A 23,851-nucleotide genomic window follows, 5' to 3' on the forward strand; every position below is an offset into this window, starting at 1 on the left:
CTCATTGTTCAAAAGACCGAAATGTTGCAGAGCAACATTTCTCTCGCAGAGCTTCTTACATTTCCTGTTGAACAAACATGCTGTGACCTCTTAGCATATTGATAAAGTGAACACATTAAGATCTTGTTGAAAACAGAAATAAAGGCCTTTAACTTTGTCAGATGAACAATTCTCAGTACTATTTTTAACACCTTAAACACTACAGCGGTTGCTGCTGCCTTCAAGAATATAAGGAGTGGATTGCTTACAGCATAGAAGACTATTTGGTGTTATTCCAAACTTTCATTGATCTCGTACTTCAGATGTATTCATGGGAGTGGCTCATATCTCAAACAGTGTAGGAGTCATCCTTCTGGTTGTTCGTCTTCAATGACAGTTTTGTTGTATCGAAATGAGAAGCAATGCAGCTACACAGAGCCTCCCACCTAGGGTAGATTTGCTTTCAAGTGCGCACAAAACAGCACTCCAAGTTCTCGGGAACATCTTGCACCATTGGCAATACCCATGTTTTCATGCTATTATTGCTCTTCAAGACTTGTGAGTGAGCTTGTCAGGTGTGCCGATTAATAGTCCAAGAACAACACTGTCTCTATTAAAGCATTTCTTTAACCAACAATGAAAGACAGCTGAAATGCTGTGTTAACCATCAAAGTAACATTATTAGTTCCGCAGGGAAGCTAAATATCCTTCAAATTTACTCAGCATTGTGAATTACAGGAACAATTCAGTTAGACCTCTTATCTGTGATAAACCATGGGCAAACGATCAATAAGACTGCTCAGTGCTCACCCATGTAATATATTCACTAATGATGCTTGCTTTCAATCCAATAGTAGTATATATTGTCACAATGTTTGCTTTGCATATGTTTCTGCAATGGTGCACCTTTCCACTTTTTTGTCATTGTTCCTAGGACTCCAAATTGTTTATTGATATTATAAACTGCTTTTATTTCACCATGAAATATATATATACACAAATGTGCTTATATTTAGCTTATTATGACAGTGTGCCTTTCGTTAAAATATAGCCATATAGGACAGTGATGAGCTTAGGTGTTTAATTTGTTATAAGCATGGTCACAAGTAGGATTGCAAGAATCTTCATGAAATTCTTCTTTGCTCCTTCGGTAATTATGGGGACATTGTCATGTTTGTCCTAGAAAACAGTACAGGGCACGTATCTTAAACTCTCTGAGACAAAGTATGACATGTATGTATCCAGGAAGCTTGTTTCTCCTTTAAGGACTCTGGCGGATAATAAAGTGGGCTCTCGGAGTACTTGGGTTTGCGAGCAAGAAGCAGCATGCCTCTACCAAACAGGTTAGCAACAATGTACAGTACCTCTCTCAATAGTAAAGTTTTAGGTGGCGGTGCCAATTCCAAATAGCAGAAATTCAATAGGAAGAGGAATTTAATCATCACAAACGTTGCCTCTTTTCATTTTATTTACACACTGTTTATTTTTTTGTGGTAATTGTAACTGGTATTTTCTACCATAATTTAGCCTATGTTCTTTACCAGTTTGTCTTGAAAGGGTGAAGAGAACCCAGAAAAATATACATCCCTATAGCAGGTGCCCAGTGTCCCCCAACATGGATCCTTTCTCTGTACATTTGAAAGAGGTTAATGCAACAGCTGTTCGATTTACCTCTATTGCTAAGGGAAAACTATGGAATGTGACCAAGATTAGTTGAACAATATGGCAATCTAAAACATTGTCCACATAACACTGATCTAGGAATGTGTACGTGAAGATAGGAAACCTAAGCAAAAGGTCGCAGACTGTAATTCTATAAGAAATAATGTTTTCCCACAGGTGAGCAAGGCGCCTGGTAACGACCTTTGTGCTCAGTACTGATATTGCTACAGAAGCAGACAGGACTAAACGTAATTTTACCTAAATGACTCCATTAAATCAGAACTTGCTCCAAAGACGTTCGACAATGGATGCCACCCTTCAACAATAGAATTATTCCAAGGGTTGGTTCGAGCAAGTTCTTGCTGTACCCAATCTGGAACAGCTTCTGAAAGGAAAGAGAAAATCCTTAAATCACCACAAGGAAGGGGGCAGTGAAGGCAAATAAAGATTAAAATAGAAGCTACAGTAGCATGACTGCTAACATTACAGATAAATGGTCAGTGCAAACAACAATTACCCGACTTTGGTTCATCATCCTCGTCGCCACTGTAAACATGGTTTAATACGCTGTTCACAATATCGGGAAGATCAGAGTTCACATCTTCTGAAGAATCTGTCAGTGACCCACACGACAACATTTTCTCGAGTCCAACTATTTGTGAAGTGCTGATGACAGTCAGAAGTGCAACACCATAAGAAACTGGTGAGAGTATGGCAGTGTTAGGCAATATATCTTCACAAGTTGAGACATCAGTAACCTAGGACATAAACATATGCTTTTAAAATCTGTACACATGCTAAAACAGGAAAGTTATTACAACAAAGTAAGACCGCACAAATCAAATGGAAAGCACATTGTTGTTCAAGTTCCTTGCTTAGAGAACTTTGTGTAAATGTTTATGTTAATTATTTATACAGCAGGAACAGCGCCAGGAAGCCCTACTTCATGGCAAATATTAGGTCTACCCTTAAGAGTGTGAACAGGGGCGGTGGATGTTCCTATACAAAGGACCTATGATTGGAGTTTATATAAAGTGAGGGGGTCTCCCTTCCTTATTGGAAGTTATTGCCCTCACACACCCACGTGGGTATCATGCTTCATTATCGGTCTGAGCTCCTCGTGGTAGATCTTTTATTTCAACCTTAATGAGGTGTGCATGTGTGTGGGGACTCAGTAGAGTACAGTACAGAGAAAAAGTTATATAAAACTACACAAGAGGTACCCAGAGATATATTTATTCAGAGGACCCTTAGGCAGGGTTAAAATCATAAGTGTAGATTGTCGAGGTATTACAAAGCGTGAGAATCTAGTGTAGAGGGCTTAGAAGGTCTCCTTAAGAGTGACAATTTCGACGATTTATGAATGACAACATACACTTCAGGAATATTTGTTTCTGCAAACACACTAGCACATCTTATGTCCTTGTTCACCATACGATCCTCCCTGTAATAACATCACCATTAAGGTTTTATTTTACAAAACCTCTGAAAGCTAGACATGGGGCAGCTTACATATTACAGTATGTGGCTTGTCCAAGTGTAAGGTCACTGACAATGCATTTACCAAGAGGCAGATAAAGGTTAAGTTACTGAACTGTAATCCTAGTTCTCTTCCAGGGGTATACTCATCAAAGTCGTAAACCCTGGATAATCCTCGCCCACATGCGGGATCCCAGGGCATATATATGGGTAAGTTTGGACAAACAAGTAGAGAGTACCCCCAAAACATACATAAATACATGTATACAAACACAAATATGCAGCCTAATGTACTTCCAAATGGCTAATATGCCAAAATACATGGATTTTTTAGAAAATGAAAATAATCTCTAATATAAACACTGCAACAGAGTACATACACTGTAATAGTGTTCCAACACAGCTCTTTATTTTCAGGAAAAAGGCAAGTAATAGAAGGCAATAAGCTCATAGGCTGCATAGAAGAAAAAACATCAGAGTAACAAAAAACACTGGCACCCTGCCTTTAAGGATTTCAAGAACCTGGACCCCGTTCCTTTAAGAACTCCAGGAGCCCTCTGCTCCCATCATGCACCACATGTGACAGTTAGGTCAGTTCTTTTTTCCGGATCCTTCTGTGAGGATCCTGGAACTTGAGCTCGTCTTTTTTGGCTATTTCTAATCAGAAATAGTTTTTTTCTTATTACATTTGACATTTTGGCTGCTGGTAGTTGTTCAGTGTTTTTCTGACTAACAACTTTTTTCTGTCAGAAATGTCAGTTTTATTCAATAAATGTCCTTCCTGTGGGAAGATGGCAAAATCAGACCCACACCCAGTGTGCATCATGTGTTTACCAGCTTCACACAACCCTGAGAGATTTTATTACTGCCAGCATGCTCCAAAAGTATTCTCCATGACAGGGAGAAGATTAAACTTCATGCCTTGCTGGAGGGAGGAAAGAGTCATCCCAAAAGTGGCCTTGGGAGCACTCCAACGGACAAAGAGCCCTCTTCTCATGATGAACGCTGAAAACGGCGCTGATCTGACTTTCCAGCACCAAAAAAGAAGCAGATCCCAGAATGTTCGCCGTCGGCGTGAAGATCAACGCAAAGCATGTGTCACCTCTGAGGGACAGATCGCCGTCGCGATGGCAAGAGCCGGGATGAGTAGTTTTGGCATTTTGGTGTGTTGCAAATAGGTCTATTTGCAGAGTACCCCATTTGTAGAATATCTTTTGGATTTCATGGTGGTGGATTTCCCATTCGTGGGATGTGGACGTCTGTCTGCTGAGCCGGTCTGCTTCCACATTGTCCTTACCTGGTAGATGTATCGCTAACAAGTCTATTTGTATTGGTATTGCACATCTCCCTATTTCCTGTGATAGCAGAGATAGTGTCACTGACTGTGTCCCTCCTTGCTTGTTGATGTAGAACATGGTGGTTGTATTGTCTGTTTGTATTAGTACCCTGTGTCCATATACCTGTTTCTGAAAGGCTTTTAAGGCTAGCAACACTGTTTTTAGTTCTAGGTAGTTGATGTGCTTTATTGCATCCTGTTGTGACCACAATCCCCTTACTTTGAGGTTGTTTGTGTGCGCTCCCCACCCCATCTGAGAGGCGTCTGTTGTAATGGTCACTTTTGGAGTTGGTTGTGTGAATGGTCTCCCTTGTGCTATGTTCTTTTTGTTCCACCACGCTAATTCTTGCTGTACTGCTTGCGTGACAACCACTAGATCCTCCCAACTCCCTGTCGCTTGTGACCATTGTTGCTGGATCCATTCTTGGAATGGTCTCATGTGCAGGTGGATATTTGGGACCAAATGTATGCATGGCGCCATCATTCCTATCAGTTTGCTCACTTTCCTCACTGTCAGAGCTTGCCCACTGCGGTAAAGACGTGTCTCCTTACATATTGCCAAGGTTCTCTTTGCACTAGGAATCACCTTGGCCTGTATGGTGTTGATCTCCACCCCTAAGAATATCTTCACTTGTTCTGGTTATATTGATGATTTTCCCCAATGAATTAAAAACCCCAGTTGGGGTAGTGATTGTATCACTACTTCCACGTGTACTTGTTGTATGAGTTTGCCTTTACCAGCCAGTCATCCAGGTACGGGTGTACGTGTATTCCCTGCCTCCTTAAGTGTGTTGCTACTGCTGCCAGGCATTTTGCGAAAACGCTTGGTGCAGATTTGAGTCCGAATGCCAACACTGAACTGGTAGTGAGTTTTGTTGATCATAAACCTGGGGAGAAGTTTGTGATCTGTTGATGGGGATGTGCAAGTCAGTGTGCTTTAAGTCGATGGTTGCCATGAAATCTCCTACTGGTAACTGTGGTATGACCTCTTGGACTGATGTCATCTTGGACCTTTGAGTTTTTATGAACCGGTTTAAGAATCCTAGGCCTAGAATTGGTCGTAAGGTTCCGTCTACCTTTGGTATGAGGAAGTAGGTGGAGTAGACCCCCTTGTTCCGTTCTTTGTATGGTACTATATCTATGGCTCTTTTCTTAGAAGTTCTTGTGCTTCCTGCAGCAAATGTGTGTGCTCCTTTGCGGAGTGTACTCTGCCTCTTGGCTTTCTGCTTGGAGGTGGTCAAAAAAGTTTGTCAAAGAAAGACGGGGAGTAGCTCTTCTCCGGATCAGCACTAAATGCAGTGGAAAGAAAAGAACTGACATGCCTAGGTGACGCCTATATAGGTTACTGAGACATCACAACAGACGTCAACAACACCAGCGTTGCCAAATGGAGCATCCCGACAGCATGCATGGTTACTGCTCACGTAAAAGTTTTGGTATCCAACCTAAGGCCTGGGAAATACAAAGGTAGGGAATCTAAAGCAATATGTCCCAATAAGAGCAATCAACTCATGATCATAATATGTGATTGTTTTGTCACCCAAAGAATTGTGGCCCGACTCCACTTCTTATGACATCCCTCTTGACCTTGAGACTACCACCATATTGTGGGTCTTCTAAAGACCAAAGGCTAGGTTAGATTGTACTGAGTGATCCACTGGAGATCATGGTCTGGCTCAAGACTACCTGAACAATCATAAGTTTGGTATATGTGCACATTATTAAACAAACAGAGCTGGTTCCCTGCCCAGGCTGCAGAGACATATGCATCTTACAGTGGCTTGTTATCAGATGTCTTCTGAAACAACCAACATGTCAATAGAAATCTCACCTTCTTCAAAAGAAAAAGAAAAAAAGTTCAATATATGCTAGAAAAAAAGACTCCACAAATACAGATCCAAGATCCATTAGAATAAAAGAAAAAAAAAAACCTGCTGTCATCAGTGCACCCGACTTCTTTTCTGTTGGTAGACACTCAACTTACAAATTAGTCATGAGTGCCGTTTGGCTATTCTTCACGAAATTTTCCAAAAAAGGTTAATCCACCTCAGCTCCTTCATTGAAAGTTTCATGGTGCTCTGCCAAGCAGGAGCCAAGAAAAAAGGAGGGCCCCAGAACCTAATTTCTCCATGCAATTTGCATAGGGTAATTTTACCAGTGCTACAGTCCAAACGGTTTATTAGAATTACACCAAATCTTTGCAGAAAGCTTGTTCACCATGCACTGATTATTTCCTCACATATTACATCACTCATGACATTCTACATTATAGGTAGTCACATCTGAAATTTAATTTTAATGTCAACACTGTACATGGGTGAGGCGAGAGTTGTGGTTAATTGAAAAACCTATAACGAATAGTTTCTTACCTGTCGGTGTAGTTTTGCAGCTTGAAGATCTTTCTGGATTCACTATGCTGTGCATTATTCCGCGATCTGGTGGTTGGGTCCGGATTCGTAGTCTTTTTTCTCTTTTTTTTTTTTTGTAGCCCAGGTGGGCGTCGACGTCCCACCATTTGGTGCACCTTCGTGACGTCGGCACGCTTCCTGCGGAAGCTCCCACCCTTGGGCGCCATCTTCGGATTCTTTTTTCTTTCCTCCTTTGTGGTGAATCCATGGCTAGGTGTATTAAAACTTTCCTTCAACGTAAACTTCTTCACGTATATTTGTCTTGTTAAGCGTTTCCATCTTACTCTATGTCCTTCCACCTTCTCCAGCCTCATCTTTCTGGCGGAGGTGGGTGGGTTCGCTAGTGAATCCAGAAAGATCTTCAAGCTGCAAAACTACACCGACAGGTAAGAAACTATTCGTTTTGCAGCGTGAATCTTTCTGGATTCACTATGCTGTGCATTGATTTCGTAGCGGTTTTGTCACTCATGTGGCGGCTGGGTGGAAGATGAGCGTTGGTTGTTAAAGATATGTTGAAGCACTCTTTGGCCCACTTGTGCTTCCTTGTTCATCTGCACATCTACGCAATAGTGTTTAGTGAAAGTGTGCACTGAAGCCCATGTTGCCGCCAGGCATATGTCTTGGATGGGCGTGTTTGCCAGGAAGGCGATTGTTGCCCCTTTCTTCCTGGTTGAGTGGGCTCGTGGGCCCTCCGTGAGCTCCTCACCCGCTTGCATGTGGCAGAGCTGTATTGTTTTTGCAATCCATCTTGCTATGGTGTTCTTAGTCACTGGTCTACCTAGGAGACTCCTTGCGAAGGACACAAAGAATTGTTTTGTCTTCCTGTGTTCTTTCGTCCTTTCTATATAGTGCATTACTGCCCGCCTTGCATCCAGAGTGTGGAGCGCCCTCTCCGCATTTGATGTGGGCTTCTGGAAGAAGCTAGGGATCTGGATACTTTGGTTCATGTGGAATTTAGATACTACCTTGGGCATGAAATGCGGGTCTGTCCTCATCACGACCCTGTCACTGTGTATTTGTATGTACGGTTCTTGCAGCGTTAAAGCTTGTAGTTCGCTCACTCTGCGTAGCGACGTTATTGCTACTAGAAAGGCTGTCTTCATGGTCAGTATTTGTAGTGACGCTTTATGGATGGGTTCAAACGGCGGCTTCATGAGTTCCGTCAGTACCACGTTCAAGTTCCATGCCGGTGGCGGCATCCTCTTGGGTGGCGCTATTCTCTTTGCTCCTTCCAAGAACCTTTTCACTACTCTGGAAGTGAAGAAACTTCTCCCCGTTTCTCCCCTTGTGTATGCCACAATCGCTGCCAGGTGAACCCTCAGCGAGGACAAGCTTAGTTTGGCTTTGATCAGGTGCGTGAGGTATCTGAGTACTGTAGACTCTCTAGTCAGTTTTTTCTCCAGGTGTTTCTTATGGCACCACTGCGTGAACCTCTTCCATTTCTCCCCATAGCACTTCCGTGTACTGGGTCTCCTTGCTTCTCTCAGCACCCGAAGTGTGCTCTCTGGCAGTTTTAGATGAGCAAACTCTAAGTCCTCAGGAGCCACGCTGACAGGCAGAGGCTTTCCGGTTCTGGGTGTAGAACTTGTCCCCCTTCCATGGAGAGAAGGTCTCTTCTCTTTGGGAACCTGTGTGCTCTGCCCTGCGCCATCTCCATAATCTGGGAGTACCAAGTCTGCCTCGCCCATTGGGGAGCCACCAGGATGAGAGTCATGTTGCTCGACCTGCACTTGTTCAGGACTCTGGGGATCAGTGGCGTCGGTGGAAAAGCGTAGGCAAATTTCTTTGACCAGCTTATCCATAGGGCATTCCCATGGGACATTGGTTACTGTTCCCTCGATGCAAAGTGTTGGCATTTTGCATTCCGGCGTGTTGCAAACAGGTCTATTGTTGGTGTGCCCCACCTCCTGAACAGGTTCTCTGTCTCTTGGTTGTTCAGTTCCCATTCGTGGGACACTGATGCTTGCCTGCTGAGCCAATCCGCTTCCACATTGTCCTTTCCTGGCAGGTGTATGGCCAGCAGGTCTATCCTGGTTGGGATCGCCCATCTCCATATTTCTTGAGCCAAGCTCGACAGAGGGAATGACTGAGTCCCCCCTTGCTTGTTGATGTAAAACATCGTCGTGGTGTTGTCTGTCTGTATCAACACTTTTTTGTTGTAAAGGTGCTTTTGGAAGGCCTTGAGGGCCAGCAACACTGTTTTCAGTTCCAGGTAGTTGATGTGCTTGACCGCATCTCCTGGGTTCCACAGACCCCTCACTCTGAGCCTGTTCATGTGTGCGCCCCATCCTTTCTGGGATGCGTCTGTGGTGATGGTCACAGTTGGGTCCGGTGGCGTTAGAGGCTTCCCCATCGTTATATTCTCCTTCGTCCACCATGTCATCTCCTCCTGCACATTGTGCGTAACAACCACTAGATCTTCCCAACTTCCTTCTGCTTGTGACCATTGTTGTTGCAGCCACTCCTGTAGTGGTCTCATCTTTAGGCGAACATTGGGGACCAGGTGGATGCATGACGCCATCATCCCCAAGATCTTGCTCACCGTCCTCACTGTCAGAACTTGCCCCTTCTGGTAGTGACGTTACTCCCTCAGCAGGCTGAGTGTTCTCTTCTCGCTGGGTGTCACTCTGCATTCGACAGTGTTGATCAGGGCTCCCAGGAAGATTTTTACTTGTTCTGGGTCCATGGAGCACTTCCTCCAGTGGATGGAGAAGCCCAGGTTCGTGAGCGTTCTTGTGACCTGTTCTGCGTGGGCTTTGCACCTCGTGTAAGAGCTTGCTTTCACAAGCCAGTCGTCCAGGTAGGGGTACACGTGTATACCCTCCCTTCGCAGGTGTGCGGCCACCGCCGCGAGGCATTTGGTAAAGACCCTTGGTGCTGACTTGAGCCCGAAAGCCAGGGTCGTGAACTGATAGTGGTCTTTGTTCACCTTGAATCTTAACAAGTGTTTGTGTTTCCTGTTCATGGGGATGTGCAGGTATGCGTCTTTTAGGTCTATTGTGGACAAGTAGTCCCCGGGCCTTATTTGTGGGATGACCTCTTGCAGGGAAGTCATCTTGAACTTTTGAGTTTTTACGTAGGTGTTCAGGAAGCGTAGGTCCAAGATGGGTCTTAGGCTTTCGTCCGCCTTTGGTACTAGGAAGTAGTTTGAGTACACTCCCTTGTTCCGTTCTCTTTGCGGGACAGGCTCTATGGCCTCTTTGAGGAGCAGTTCTTGAGCTTCTTCCTGGAGCAGGCGCAGTTCTCTGCCCTTGTGACCCCTTCTCTTTGGCCCCCTGCTTGGTGGGTATCTTTCCAACTCTATGCAGTATCCGTGTTGTATAATGTTTAGTATCCACTTGTCTGTGGTTATTTTTCTCCACTCGTGTAGGAAAAATCTCAACCTTCCCCCTACTGGTGTTGTGTGTTCTTTTGAGCCGTGTCTGTGTGAGCCTCTCCTTAGCTGCAGGTGCTCTCCCCCCGGAGGCTTTGGGTGGATGAGCGCCTCCCCCTTCTTGGAGTCATTTTTGGGGGGGTTGATCACCACCTCTCCGTCTTTGGCCCCGTCCGTTTCCTCTCCCTCGAAAGGACTGGCCCCTATTCTGGGAGCTCCAATTCTGTCTCTGTTGACCCTGTTGCCATTGGTTGTCCCCTTGTTGACCATGGTGGTGCGACTGATGCGAATGTGATTGCTGGTTTCCACCTCTACCATTTGGTCTCCTCGTGGGGGTGCCTCTCCGCATCCCCCTGAATTGTAGGGCTCCCATTGATTTGGCTGTCTCATTGTCTTTCTTCAGCTGGGCCAGTTTGTCATCCACCGCTGTTCCGAACAGCGTCTCCCCATTGAAGGGGGTGTTCAGGATGTTGTTCTGTACTTCTGCCTTGAACCCTGATATTCTGAGCCAGGCCTGCCTTCTCTCAGTGATACCTATGGCCATCAGTCTGCTTGATGTTTCTGCCCCGTCTAGGGCCGTCTTCAGGCATGCGTTTGCTATGTCCTTTCCCCCCTCGACGAGGTGGGCTGCCCTCTGCCTGTACTCCTCAGGCATGTGTTTCAGCAACTGGCTCATCTCATCCCAGTGCTGGTATTGGTGTCTATTCAGGAGTGCGTTGGAGTTTGCCATCCTCCAATGCATGGCCGCATTCCTTTCTATTTTCCTTCCAGTGAGGTCCATCCTCCTGCTTTCCTTATCAGGTGGTGGACCAGATGTGGTTGGCACGTTGGCCCTTCTCCTGGCAGTTGCTGCGATAATAGAGTCCGCTGCCACGGTTCCCTGGATATAAGGGGGGTCCCCGGAGGAGAACTTGTATTTCTTCTCCGTCCTCGGGGTCACCGACCTGCATGTAGCCGGTTCCTTGAAGGCTTCAGCTCCTTGTGCAGTGACGCTCTTCAGCATGGGCAGGAAACTGCTTTTTGTCTGTGAGGGGAGCAATGTTTCCAGCAGGAAGTCTGCCTTTGTCTGTTCCTCCTCCAACTTTACATTGTAGACGGTTGCAGCCTTCTTGACGACTTCATAGTAAGCCCCGATGTCATCTGGCGGCGAAGGCCTCGACGGATACGTCTCCACAGGTTCCTCTGGGTTATCGGCCTCGAGATCCTGCCATTCTTCGTCCAAGGACGCCGAGCATTCTGAGTAGTAGCTCTCGCGGAGGTAATCTCCCTCCGAGCGGTAGAAGTCCTCCTCTTCCCCTTCATCTGTGGGGTCTGGAGTTTTCGGCGGCTCTTCGGCCTCGAAGTCCTCCTGCAACTCTACCTCTTCAGCTGGCGCTGCGGTGCTCGAGGCGGCAGTCGCGGTCTTCGAGGGAATCGAGTAGTTCTTCATTTTCTCGTCGAAGTCTCTCTTCCTCTGGAGCATACTCTCCATTTCAGCCTCGAGCCTTTTCCTCTTTTTCTCCATCTGAGCCGCCTGCTCGGCGTCGAGCTTCTCGGCTGGTCTCTTCGACGGCGCCTTCGACGTGGAGGCCATTTTGAGCGTCTTCTCGCTCGCGGGTCCCTTCTCGAGGGCCTGCTTCGCCGACCTATGCTTTTCGCTGGTCTTCGCCATCTGAGAGTCCTTTTCGAAGGATCCGCTGGGCTTTTCGGAGGATGCAACTTCGGACGTCGAAAATTTCGTCGCCGGTGCTCCTTTCGAGGACTTAGCCTCTGTTTTTCGGGATTCTCCCTCAGGCTTTCTAGGCCCTGTCTGGGTTTTCGGGGTCGTAGACTCTCCTACCTTTTTTGAACGTCTCACATCGGTCTCTACGACCGTGAAGTCATCTGGTCCCTCTGCGATGTTCTCCTCTTCCTCGGAGGAGGCGCCCAGGTCGTAAAGCGTCGGCGTGGTCCCTTTCCCTTGCATCGTCTGGTGGGCCACCCTCTGTCTCTCTCGAACTCTCAAAGTCTTCGGCGTGAAGACTGAACAGGCGTTGCAATCCTCGCTGGAGTGGTCGACCGGCAGGCAGAGGTTGCAGACTGGATGCTGGTCCTTCTGCGCGTACTTGTGGTGGCAATTACGGCAGAACTTGAATGGAGTGTTGTCCATGTGCTCGGTCAGGGGGTCCCCTGCCCGCTCCTTCTCCGTGGCTGTCGAAAAACCTCGATGTTTTCTTCCTCCTTCACCGTTCTGGTTCTAGGAGGTCTTCTTCTCCGACCTTCCTCGGTCCTTTTTCTTCCAAAAACTTGTGTATTTCCTTCTTTTCTCCTGAAACTTCTCCGGAGCTTCGTGCGACGATCCAGACCCAACGGCGGAAAAAAGAATCTGGAGATGGCGCCCAAGGGTGGGAGCTTCCGCAGGAAGCGTGCCGACGTCACGAAGGTGCACCAAATGGTGGGACGTCGACGCCCACCTGGGCTACAAAAAAAAAAAAAAAAAAAAAAAAAAAAAAAAAAGACTACGAATCCGGACCCAACCACCAGATCGCGGAATAATGCACAGCATAGTGAATCCAGAAAGATTCACGCTGCAAAACTGGAGAAAATCAGGGTTTTCCCCCGTTTAAAATATTATGTATAACCTGAGATACTATGAAGGTTTTAAGAGATATAGATATATAGATATATATATATATATATATATATATATATACACACACAGATATACATTCAATAGGAAATTGAAATCTTGCATGGTGCTAAACTCTGGTTACTGGTTACCTTCTGGCAATGCTTCATGTAACCAAAAAGATTTATAACGAACTGTGATTTCAAAAAATTTATTTTGTCAAAATTGAATCTTCAATTCGTGAAGCCTATTCATTGTCACAGTTGAATGTCCTATTTGACATAGTTCTTCATACAAAATAATACATGACAACCATCCTTCAGGGTATCTGATAACAGCCAACACAATTTTCACAAATAATCATTTCTTCAGGACTCAAAAATAAGAATCTGAAATAATAGTCATTGAGCTCAATAATTTGATCTTCGAATTTAAGATATCTCACTTAAGAATACAAGGTGAACTACCTTGAGTGCTTTATTAGTCCCTTTATTAGGTTATCACGCTATTCAAAGCTATTCTCTTGGCACAGCGTGGACTGGCCGCAGACTAGTCTGTCTGCTACTAACCCACCATATAGTCATGCCTCCCCCTGTTTTGTTAAAATAGATTTTAAAAAGGGGGGGGTTCTAATCTTGCAAGAGGCCATGCTAGCGCCCATGAGAGTCCCACAGATCAATAGTCCTCTTGTCCTGCAATGGCAATGGCAGACAACATTTCTCTTCAAGTTGCAGCCGGCCAATCAGGGTGTACGCTCCCAGAGGAGCTTCTAGGTTCCACGTGAGCCAGGGGTTAACAGGAAAAAAAAGCCCCTTAGGACAATATGACCGTTCTATCATTTGAAGCTGCATGCCTGCGGGATTCCTGCGAGAGTCCGCGAGCCCAACTGTCCAGATATCTTTACATTTTGAACCTAAATTTGCTAAAAACTTCTGATCGGATTTACACCACATAAACAAAATAAAAAATTTTAAAAAGCACCCATTCTTGTCAAAGATCTAGCTTTCTGCCAAATTTGCTTTAAGTTCATTCAGTAGCTCTGGGTTAGTTGCATTTAAAATTCCCTATGGAAATTACATTGTGAAAGGACCCTTTCTCCCCCCTTTGTGCTTTGGCCGTTGCTTGATGGATCACCTTGAAATTTTCAAGGAAGGAGCGGAGGTGAATAACTTTTTTTTTTGGAAAAAACGTATTAGCAAACCAAAAATATCCATTTCCCATAGTAACTAGGTCCTAACTAGACCTAGACAGTGGCATACACCACTGTGTAATATTTATATTCTAGCTAAGTGGTGCCAAACTGAATTTTACTGGATAAATCATGGATCAACTTCACGTTGAGGAGATTAACTTTAGAGTGTAGCACCGTTCACAACTTACATTATAAATACTATGTGCTCTGAACTTTCAATGAAAGCACACTGGTATTGAGAATGCTGTATGGAATTCAAGAACTTTAGAACACTGTGAAACCCTCAAGTGACAATTATAAGATTTTCTGGATAGAGAGCTAATCTTCTCTGAACAATTTCTGCTTCAATTTTCCTTGGCAAAGGGGAAGGTTTTCCTACAGACAAATAACATGCTTATATCAATTGGATCTTGCAATTTATTTAATAAAGAAGCATTGGCAAAAGCCAAGAGGTCTAGCTTTGGCAAGTCTGCAATTTTAAATAATAATTTTAAATATTTGGAAAGAAATATTATTCAGCTCTTAGAGCACCTGGTTACTCCAACGGAGTGTTCCCGTGCTAAAATATAAAAATAAGAGGTTTAGAGGTAGCGTTCACGTTTGTAAAAAACAAATACATAAACATGTAAAATAAAAAATACATTATAAAAATAGGCAAAATGAACCCTATACAATTAAAAAACAAACAAAAAAGCAGAGTCTAGCCTACCAACCAGAACACTGAATTTAATTACTTTCCAAGTGTATGTGCCCATCTACAAGAGCGCAATTTCGTCACTCACAGTAGAGAGCACCAGTGTCTGAAGTGGGCTGACCCATTACCTAATGATGTAGGCTGTGGTGGCTGTAGCTAAGTGTTGAATGACACGCGGAGAAAAATGAATTAAGCAAGCTGATCGAAAGTAAACTATATTTACGAATGGGAAAACATAAGGCTAGAAAAATAGCTAACGCTGTATCTAGGCCACACCTAAAGACCCTGTCCTTACACGTTTTGATATTAAATGACATCACTAAGACAATTGATGGAAACGTATTACGAACCAAATTTACCATATGCAAATGTTCAGCAGAGAGTCTTTGTAAAATCTGTAGAAATAGAGCCCCAACTTCAAAATCTTGTAGATTAGAATGGCGTAGCACCCAGCTGTCTGTCCTCAAAGTGCACGTATTTTGCAAATTCCAATCCTTAACGGTTCCCTTCAAAGTAATGGTCACTGGATGCTGCAGAAAGCGCTGGTTCATCGATACAGGTTCCAAGAAAACTGTAGAATAATTCCACTGTCCTGGCATGCCTTACGTACAAAATAGACAACAGGTTTTAGCAAAACAGAAGGTTTAAGGTTTTTTTTCCCACTCTACTTTTACTAAGTCAGACCAGCAATGCATGATTTAAAATACAATTGAATAATTAAACAAAGACTTAACCACTTACTCGGCAAGGACTTTAACAGCCCACCGACTTCAATAAATACATTTTTAACTTTAATTCTCGCCCACATCTTTTGTTAAAACAAAAAACAAGACCCAATCCCACGTCCATTTATGAAACGAAACAAAGATCGTAAATTGGCCTTGAGCAGGTAGTTAAAAAAGTTATCTACACATGGATGGAAAAAAAGGTAAAGTATCACAGAAAACACGAAGCATAAAAAGCATCTTAAATCACCCAGATAATTCTTTAATAGGTTTTTAATTGCGTTATATTTTTAGCACAGTTGAAAAGAGCAAAAAGTGCACAAATTACTTTTTAGAATGTAAATTACTTGACGACAATAACATAGATGCCCCCCATTAAGTACAGTTTTGTCATGCAGCAGAAAAGACGTGTACACAATAAGATGAATCCTATGCGAAAAAAGTCTTACTTGAAGTAGAACGGGTTACTTATGTTTGATAACGTTCTATCTGGTGAACACTCTAACCACAGATTAGTCACCAGACTGGACCAAGAAACCTTTCTACAGCAATGCTCTAGTGTGCTCCTAGGTGGTGGCAGACAGTTTTGTGTTAACTCTGTACCACTCAGAAAGTGGCGGAGCATAGCTGCATTCAATCAAAACTCCTGTGCACGGACATCGGTTTCTTATTCTACATTTTCTGTACCCTCAGGGGCGAAGTGTGAACAAATGTTGCTATTAGTGTGCTGAGTACTAACTTTAGGACCTTTGTACATATTAAGAAAGACCATGCCACAGAATGGAAAAGTGGGAGGGCAGTGAGGTATCTGCGGTGAGATAGAGCTAGGGTGTCATTAAATGGGAGCTAGGGTTCTGTGGGGGCAAATCCCGGCTGAAGCACCTCTGGCAAGACGTTTGTCTTGACTGCCACTGAGGGTAGGGTAAGGTTAGGACCTCAGCCGACCCTTTGCACCACCACTGCAAATGAGGCACCCTCCCATATAGCCAGGGTAGGGGTAGAGACCAGGCCAGTGTCTGGGGAGGTGACCAGTTCACTGACATCTGCAGACCCTCATACCAGGTGTTATTAATAAGGCCCTGGCTCCGATATAGGAAGTCGAGGACAGAGTTGGATGAGGCTGGTCTGGCTCCGTATTGGAGTAGGAAATAATGATGAGGGCAGCGCCACCAAGTATTGATGGTGTCAGCGCTGATGTGGGCAACAGGGAAGATCAAGGTCATTCAACTAGCACCGCTCTAGATTACTCAGTAGATCTTAGGGACCCAACTGGGGGGCTGACCTGTCAGCAGAAGAATAGTAGGGGCCCCTCCTGGACAGGTGGGGCCTGAGGAAAATCCAGAGTGTCCGGTCCACCCAACAATGAGGTGCAGGGCCTCATAGAATTCCTTAAATTGGATAGGGGCACTCTGCCTCCCTGAAATTCTGGGAGAAACAGACGCAGGCTCCATCCCGAGAGTGCCGACATCCGAGAGACTCTTCCTTGCAGTTGCACAGCGCAGTCAAAAATATTTTACTTATTTTTCTGGGACTTACCCGATGACTAGAAGTGTGATGACGATCGTCAGGCATGACTTCACGAACAATCTTGTTACGTTACTCGTGACATACATTTAGAGCTTCTTGGAGTCATTAGACGGGCAGCACGGAGCTTGAGGATAGCTCCTCAGCGCGTTGGGATGTATGGGGCAGCAGTCCTTGTATGTCTTGGTGTTGTGATCACGCTCAAGACACTAGAGGTAAACCAACTGCTGATCTGTCACCAGCATCTCTCGTGATAGGCGCAGCATGGTCTAAAACCTTCCTATCTAGTGGACATCCTGCACACCAGGAGACTAAATCCCAAAATGTCTTCACCAAAAGGTTGAACAAAGGCCAGTCAAAAAGTGACTGGGTGGCTCTCTCTAGATCTGCATAAACTGGCACGGAAAGTAAAGAACAGATATCTGTACGCTGAGGTGGCACCTATATAAGCACTGTGCATGTCCCTTCCAGTGGTACACGGAGCTGAACTACACCACCTACAGGTACACAGGGGTACCGCTCATCAAAATACATGCTGGAAAATTGATAAAGTCGGACGCCTGGGGAATATTCTATGGTGAGAAATCTGGGGCTATAAGCCTCTTATCAAATCTACTGTATCTAAAATCTATTGTATCTAAAATCTATTGTATCTAAAATCTATTGTATCTAAAATCTATTGTATCTAAAATCTATTGTATCTAAAATCTATTGTATCTAAAATCTATTGTATTTAAACCTATTGTATCCTAAATCTATTGTATCCTAAATCTATTGTATCCTAAATCTATTGTATCCTAAATCTATTGTATCCTAAATGTAAAAAGGGTTTCGAGACCACTCATTGCTCAAAATTGGTTGGCATCTTCGTCACGCTTTCCTATCCCATGTTCAAATACTGCAACAACCTACATTCCCATAATGTTTGAAGTTCAAAGGAAAACTCCTGATGTTTCCATGTTGCATTTTGGGCCCTTTCCAAATCCGAGATAGGTACACGGCCACATTTGTGTCTGGAAAAGTATGGGAACACAATAGTAGCACATTATTCTCTACTGAATTTTTCATATTTATGTACGGGTTCCAAACACATTTTGTAAAATGCCCTCAAAATTACCAGATATTATGGCAAATATCAACATCCAAGAAGTACAATCAATCCATACTCCTAAACTCTGATCCTTGGGTAGATGCAAAGCTTTCCTTTATACCCCTTTTTTATTCCTACATTTCACCTCATCAATTGAAGTATGGTAGGAACACAATGGGCAAGCTTTGGGAAAGCTAAAAGGTCTGGTGTTATCAGTTAGCCTTTGGGAAGTACTTGTTTTGCTATGGTTTTTGCAAAACGTTATTCTTTGGGAAGCTACCAGGCCCTCATCTATCTAAAACTCCGATTTTTTTTTTACAAAATCATTGGCAGAATGCAAAAATGTTTTTATTTGTCATGGGACTCCCTGGCACTGAAATGAAGTACTTTGTCGATGTGCTCCCAGGGAAATTACAGCATGCCGTAACTCCTAGTCAAGTCAGTCAGTCAATTGCTGAAACGGGCTGCCGTATTGCACCATGGCACATAGTGGAGGTGGGTGTGGGGGGAGGGAGACAAAAATGTGAATGAACACCACAGACAAATTGATGACTTATGGCTGAAAATCCCTATGACTAACTATGTTAAACACATAATTTTAGAAAAAAACAAAACGTCTTTCTCAACACAGATGTAAAAAAGCCAAATGGTCTGTCACTCGCGACTAGCTTCTTCCCTTTGAGAAAGAAGGCATGAAAGGAAAAAAAGGCAAGAAAAAAAAGAAAGAAAGAAAAAGACAAAAAAGGAAATGCAGCCAGAAGGGAAAAAGCAAAAAGCAAGAAAGATGGAAATTAATGAGAAGAAAAAGTTAAAAATAAAAGCACTGTCACCACTGGCACATGGATTATTATTGGGTGTGGATCCTTACAATGGATAAGGCTACCACCTTCCAGATGTCAAACAAAAAAAAACCTATGCTCAATCTCTGGTAATGTGATACAAGGCAATCAGGATTAAATCCAAGGCAATGTGCAATGTATACATAGTAGGAAAAAAGTATTAAAACAATACAATTTCATAACCAATTTCAAAATAAAGAGGAATATTTATCAGTTAAATAAGACCAAAATAAAAAAAAAGCCACTAAGAGAAACCAGATAAGAATCTTTTTGTTTAGGACTCTGCTGAGTCTAATTCTCAATAAGGATGCCAGCACTTCCTGGTTGAAGTGTTGGTAGGCAATTAGACCTTTGCACAAGATCGGTTAGATTGGTGGCGGGTCCGCATCTCTAGACGTACAAATTTGTTTTTATTTTAATATCTTAAAAACTAGTTAATGCATCTAAACCAAATCACAAAAAGGGCTCTTTCTGGACCAAGGGCTACCTCTCTGCCAAATTTGGTGTTATTTTATCCAGCCGTTGGAGCTGTAGTTGTGTCTAAGATATCTATGGGAATAAACAAGGGAAATGCGCTTTTTTCCACCCCCCCCCCCCCCCCCTTTTCTCGGCCCAAGCTTGATGGATACCCTGAAACTACCATGCACAACTACAATAAGGAAGTCACTTTTTGGGGGAAAATATCGCTAGGATTCATCAAACAGCCCAAAGGTATAAGCAAGCCAAAAAACACTTCCTATGCAAACTAGGTCATAACTATCACTACCTACTGAGGGGGGGGGAGTGTGGGGTCTGTGTATAGCACTGGACATAATGTCCCTCTACACCAGCATTGCCCACAACGATGGTTTGAGAGTCATGCAATATTTCCTAAGTGACAGACCAGTAAGCTTATGCAAGCACACCCAAATGTTGATGGCCATGGCAAAGAAGTGCCTGAAAGACAACTTTTTATTTGAGGGTGATCTTTATCAGTAGAAGCGGGGGACTGTGATGGGCACCTGTTTTGCCCCCAGTTGTTCATGCTTGCAGGTTGGCTGGTGGGAGGAACAGGTGCTCCGCAGAGAACACACACAAACGTGGGAAAACCACATAGTATTGTGTGCCAGATTTATAGACGATTTATTGTGATCTGGAGAGGAACTACCAACTCCGCAGAACAGTTTGTTAACCATCTAAATAACAATGATTTAAATTTGGAATTCACGTAACCATCAGTAAAAGCAGTGTAACATTTCTGGATCTATAGGTGTATATTGAGGCAGGGAAACTTGAGACCAGACTTTACAGGAAGGAGACACTAGGGAATACAATCCTGCATGCATCGAGCTTTCTACCGGCCCATACTAAACAAAGCATTCCATATGGTGAAATGTTGCGAGCAAATAGAAATTGCAGCACACAAAGTGAATTAATCAAGTGTCAGAATGAGATGAGTCAGATTTCATAAGAGTGGCTACAGGGGAAAAAATTCTAGAGGAAGCACAGCATTTAGCTAATAGGAGAAAACATGAGGCGATCATATTTTCCAAAAAGGAAGGAGGAGATAGAACCCAAGATGCGATTGCTCACTACATACAATACCCAAAATAAAGAATTTAGGGATCTGGTCAATGCGAAATGCGATTTTTAAAACAAGCACGGAAATTGAACGTGAACTAGGGTGGTAAAGACCTTCACCTGACTTTAAGAAGTGTAGCAGATGAAGAGCATGCAGTATAGGTCAGAACACCACAGTTTATTCAACTCCATTTGGAGGTAGGAAGGTGAAGATCAAGGGGGCCTACAACTGTAAGACTGAGTTTGCGGTCTACGTGCTAACCTGCACATGCAGTTTGCAGTATGTAGGAAACACAACATTACAGGTTCAAAAAATAATCCTGCAACATGAGGGCGATCACTAATGCGGACAGGTCATACGCCGTAGCTCGACAAGGAGATCATGCATCAAAAAGATCCTACACAAGCTAAATACTTTGTGGTAGACACAGTCCTGACAAATAGGAGGAGTAATGATCGTGTAAGAACATTACGCGAGCTTGAGACAAGGTGCATTCTCACACTCAACAGTAGAACACCTAATGGGCTTAACTTTGATGAAGAATTCCATTCCTGTCTTTAATATCTATGGTGAGATAACTGTGGTAATCCATAAGCATTTAAGGTGTTGATGAAAATAAGATGTAACCTAACTGACTCCTTGTTTAAGATGGCCTGCTTCCAGGAGTTTAGAATAGTAAAGTGGCATCATAAGGCACTATCCGGAATTATAGTTGTTGAATGTGAAATATGATTCACTGATCGAATGTGTGGAGACTAGTAAATATGTGCTGTAGTTATAGGAGCAAATTAATTATTGTCCGGTCACAAGCATAGTAATCGGGTACTTGCCTGCAGTTTTGATATTATATTTAGTTTGAGTAGACAAATTTAGCAGTTTACTTTGACACTTGTCTTTAACCTACAGATGAAATGTTGTTTTATTTTGCTCAAAGGAACATTTAAAGTTTGTTATAAGCACATCCTACCTTACAATCTATATATTTCACAAATCATGTCCTCTCAGTCTCAAAAGGTTGATGCCATACTGAGGTAAAAATGCCAAGTGATTGAAACTTAAGTTAAAAAAAACAGTATTACATAATGTTATGAACTAGGAGTCTTTCTTTGATGTTAGTTTGACCTCTGGAAAGATAAGGCCACCTATTGGCAGGTAAACTTTGTGTGATCAAGGCCGCCGTGTAGGCCGATACGAGGTGTGTCTAACGTGGAATAAAGACAACCTGAATAATCTGCAATTGAAAGATAGATAGATAGATAGATAGATAGATAGATAGATAGATAGATAGATAGACAGACAGACAGAGATGAAAGTAATTCCGATAATGTCAAACTTCACAAGAAGCGGGCACAGACTCCATTTGATGCGGTGCAAAAAAATAAATCAATTTTTTGAATATTAGCTGAAATGTACATGGCGCGTTTCGGACGCACCAAAATGGCCTTGATCACATTTATATAATATACATACACATATACAGATATATATTCACTGAAAATTACAAAAATCAAAGTAATGCTATAGTTCAATGGAATCTTCATTAACAATGTAAAATTTTAAACTAAAAAACAAAAGAACAGGAAGAAATTCACCAGATATATTCAAATCCCAGCAGAGAATTAATGGGTATGGCCACGTCGCAAGTTCCATACTTAAGAAGTTTAAAACTTCAGGATCATCCATATTTGATCCATAATTGGAGCAAATTGTAAAGGGCACTCTATTGATTATAAATTCGACAATTACCTAGCGCCCAAATTGGTCCTCCTTAACTCTCCGACAGCGTGCGAATACAGCCACACCCCTAATAGTAGTGTTCTGCCGTGTATATGCCACCAGATCTAAACCACATTTCCGCAACCAGCCACTTTTGCTACAGGGGATGTGGGTTTCTTGTAGACAAAAAATATCTATCTGCATGAGCTGTATGCATTTAGCCAAAAATCCCATTTTTTCCTGTTAATTAATCCACACATATTCCATGAGCATAGTGATATTCCTCCCCTTCTACCTGTCATTTTTGTAGTGGATCAGATTTATCACCGGGCCTAGGCGTTAGAAGCAAAACACGTTCAGATTGTGTCAACAGTAACCATTAAACAAATATCCTCATGAGAAAATGTAAACAGCAATGAAAACAACAACATTACACCACCCCCCCCCCCAATCCCACCCTTCCCCCCACCACCCTCTTCCCCTTCCCTCCCCCGCCACCCACCACATGAGGCATGGGAACTAAGAGTCCCAGGTGATGCTGAGCTGAACCTCCACCCTCCCTACTACAACATACCCCCCACTCCTAGAATATCAGTACTGTTATCTGCTCTGCAATTAAATCTCCAATATTGCTAATAGCCTTTTAGACCCTGATGGAAAACCGGTTTGAGAGAAAATATAGAAAAAAGGAAAAACAAAATCCCTCAATCATAGGTGTATAATCCTTCCAGCATTATAATGAGAGCCAAAATTCTTTGGCTTTAATCTCAGACAGAAAATAATGGGTCTGTCCTTGATGGACCACCTTCACTTTGGCTGGATTAAGAAGAAAGGCCGGTACCCCCTTTGCCTGAAAGACTGGTTTTAGTTGACGCAAAAGCCACCTCTTTTCAACAGTGGCCTGACAAAATTCAGGCCTAATGAAGAAATCACAGCTTTTTGCCATTCGTTTCCGGTCCGGCCTGACCTGGCCAAGTCATAGAGAGCCTCCCTAGTCAAAAAATTATTCAGGCAGATAAGAATAGTCTGTGGTCTGTTATCAGGTCTTCTTACGCTGGTTAACAGGGAATCGATGAGCCCTCTGAACTTGCACTTTCCAATCCCACTGTTGTAATTCAGGAAATGCCTCCTCAAAGCGTTCAATCACATACTGCTGAGGATCCTCAGCCTCTTTGCTTTCGGGAATACCCAGGACCCGTTTTAAAAGATTCTGTCAAGTTTTTCTGTACAACCAGCTCATCCTCTAATTGCGAAATCTGTGTCTCAGCTTCGGTAATTCTGATCGCAAAATCAGAGCATGTCTTCGCCATCCGTTGCATCGAATTCTGTAGTTTGCGACACGCCCCTTGTGTCCGAGAGCTCTCTGCTCTGGTGTCCGCCCGATGAGCTATGATGCTCTGATATATTGTTGACAGCGTCATTTCTTCAGAGCCATTAAGATTAACATGCTTAATAGTCATCGGTGCCTCCCCCGAGACGGCTCGTTACCGTTACCATTACAATTCAGATGAGCCATGCTCTGGGGAAGAGCATGGCTCTTATTTTGTGAACTGTATCTGTCTGAGCCGTATCACTGCCTTCCTCCTCCCATTGCACATTGCTAGTGTCGCTCTCCTGTGCAGCCCAGTCTTTACCATTACTCTCTCCGCCAGACAGACTAGCGTGGTCTGATAAAGAGAAAAAAAT

At 43.5% G+C, this 23,851-nt stretch overlaps 1 protein-coding gene across 1 annotated transcript in view; it reads right to left on the reverse strand.

Annotated features, from left to right (window-relative positions):
- Positions 1-931: 931 nt before the first annotated feature.
- Positions 932-23,851, reverse strand: part of LOC147668245 (treslin-like) — a gene marked incomplete at its 5' end in the record, with an annotated part of 63,487 nt that continues 40,567 nt past the window's right edge. Inside the window, 3 exons of the mRNA XM_086948673.1 lie at positions 932-2,026; positions 2,159-2,399; positions 15,070-15,311. Of these exons, the coding sequence (XP_086804799.1) occupies positions 1,896-2,026; positions 2,159-2,399; positions 15,070-15,311 (614 nt within the window). The remainder of the gene's footprint in view (positions 2,027-2,158; positions 2,400-15,069; positions 15,312-23,851) is intronic.

This window comes from Lissotriton vulgaris, unplaced genomic scaffold, assembly GCF_964263255.1.
Source record: "Lissotriton vulgaris unplaced genomic scaffold, aLisVul1.2 SCAFFOLD_6911, whole genome shotgun sequence".
NCBI lineage: Eukaryota > Metazoa > Chordata > Amphibia > Caudata > Salamandridae > Lissotriton > Lissotriton vulgaris.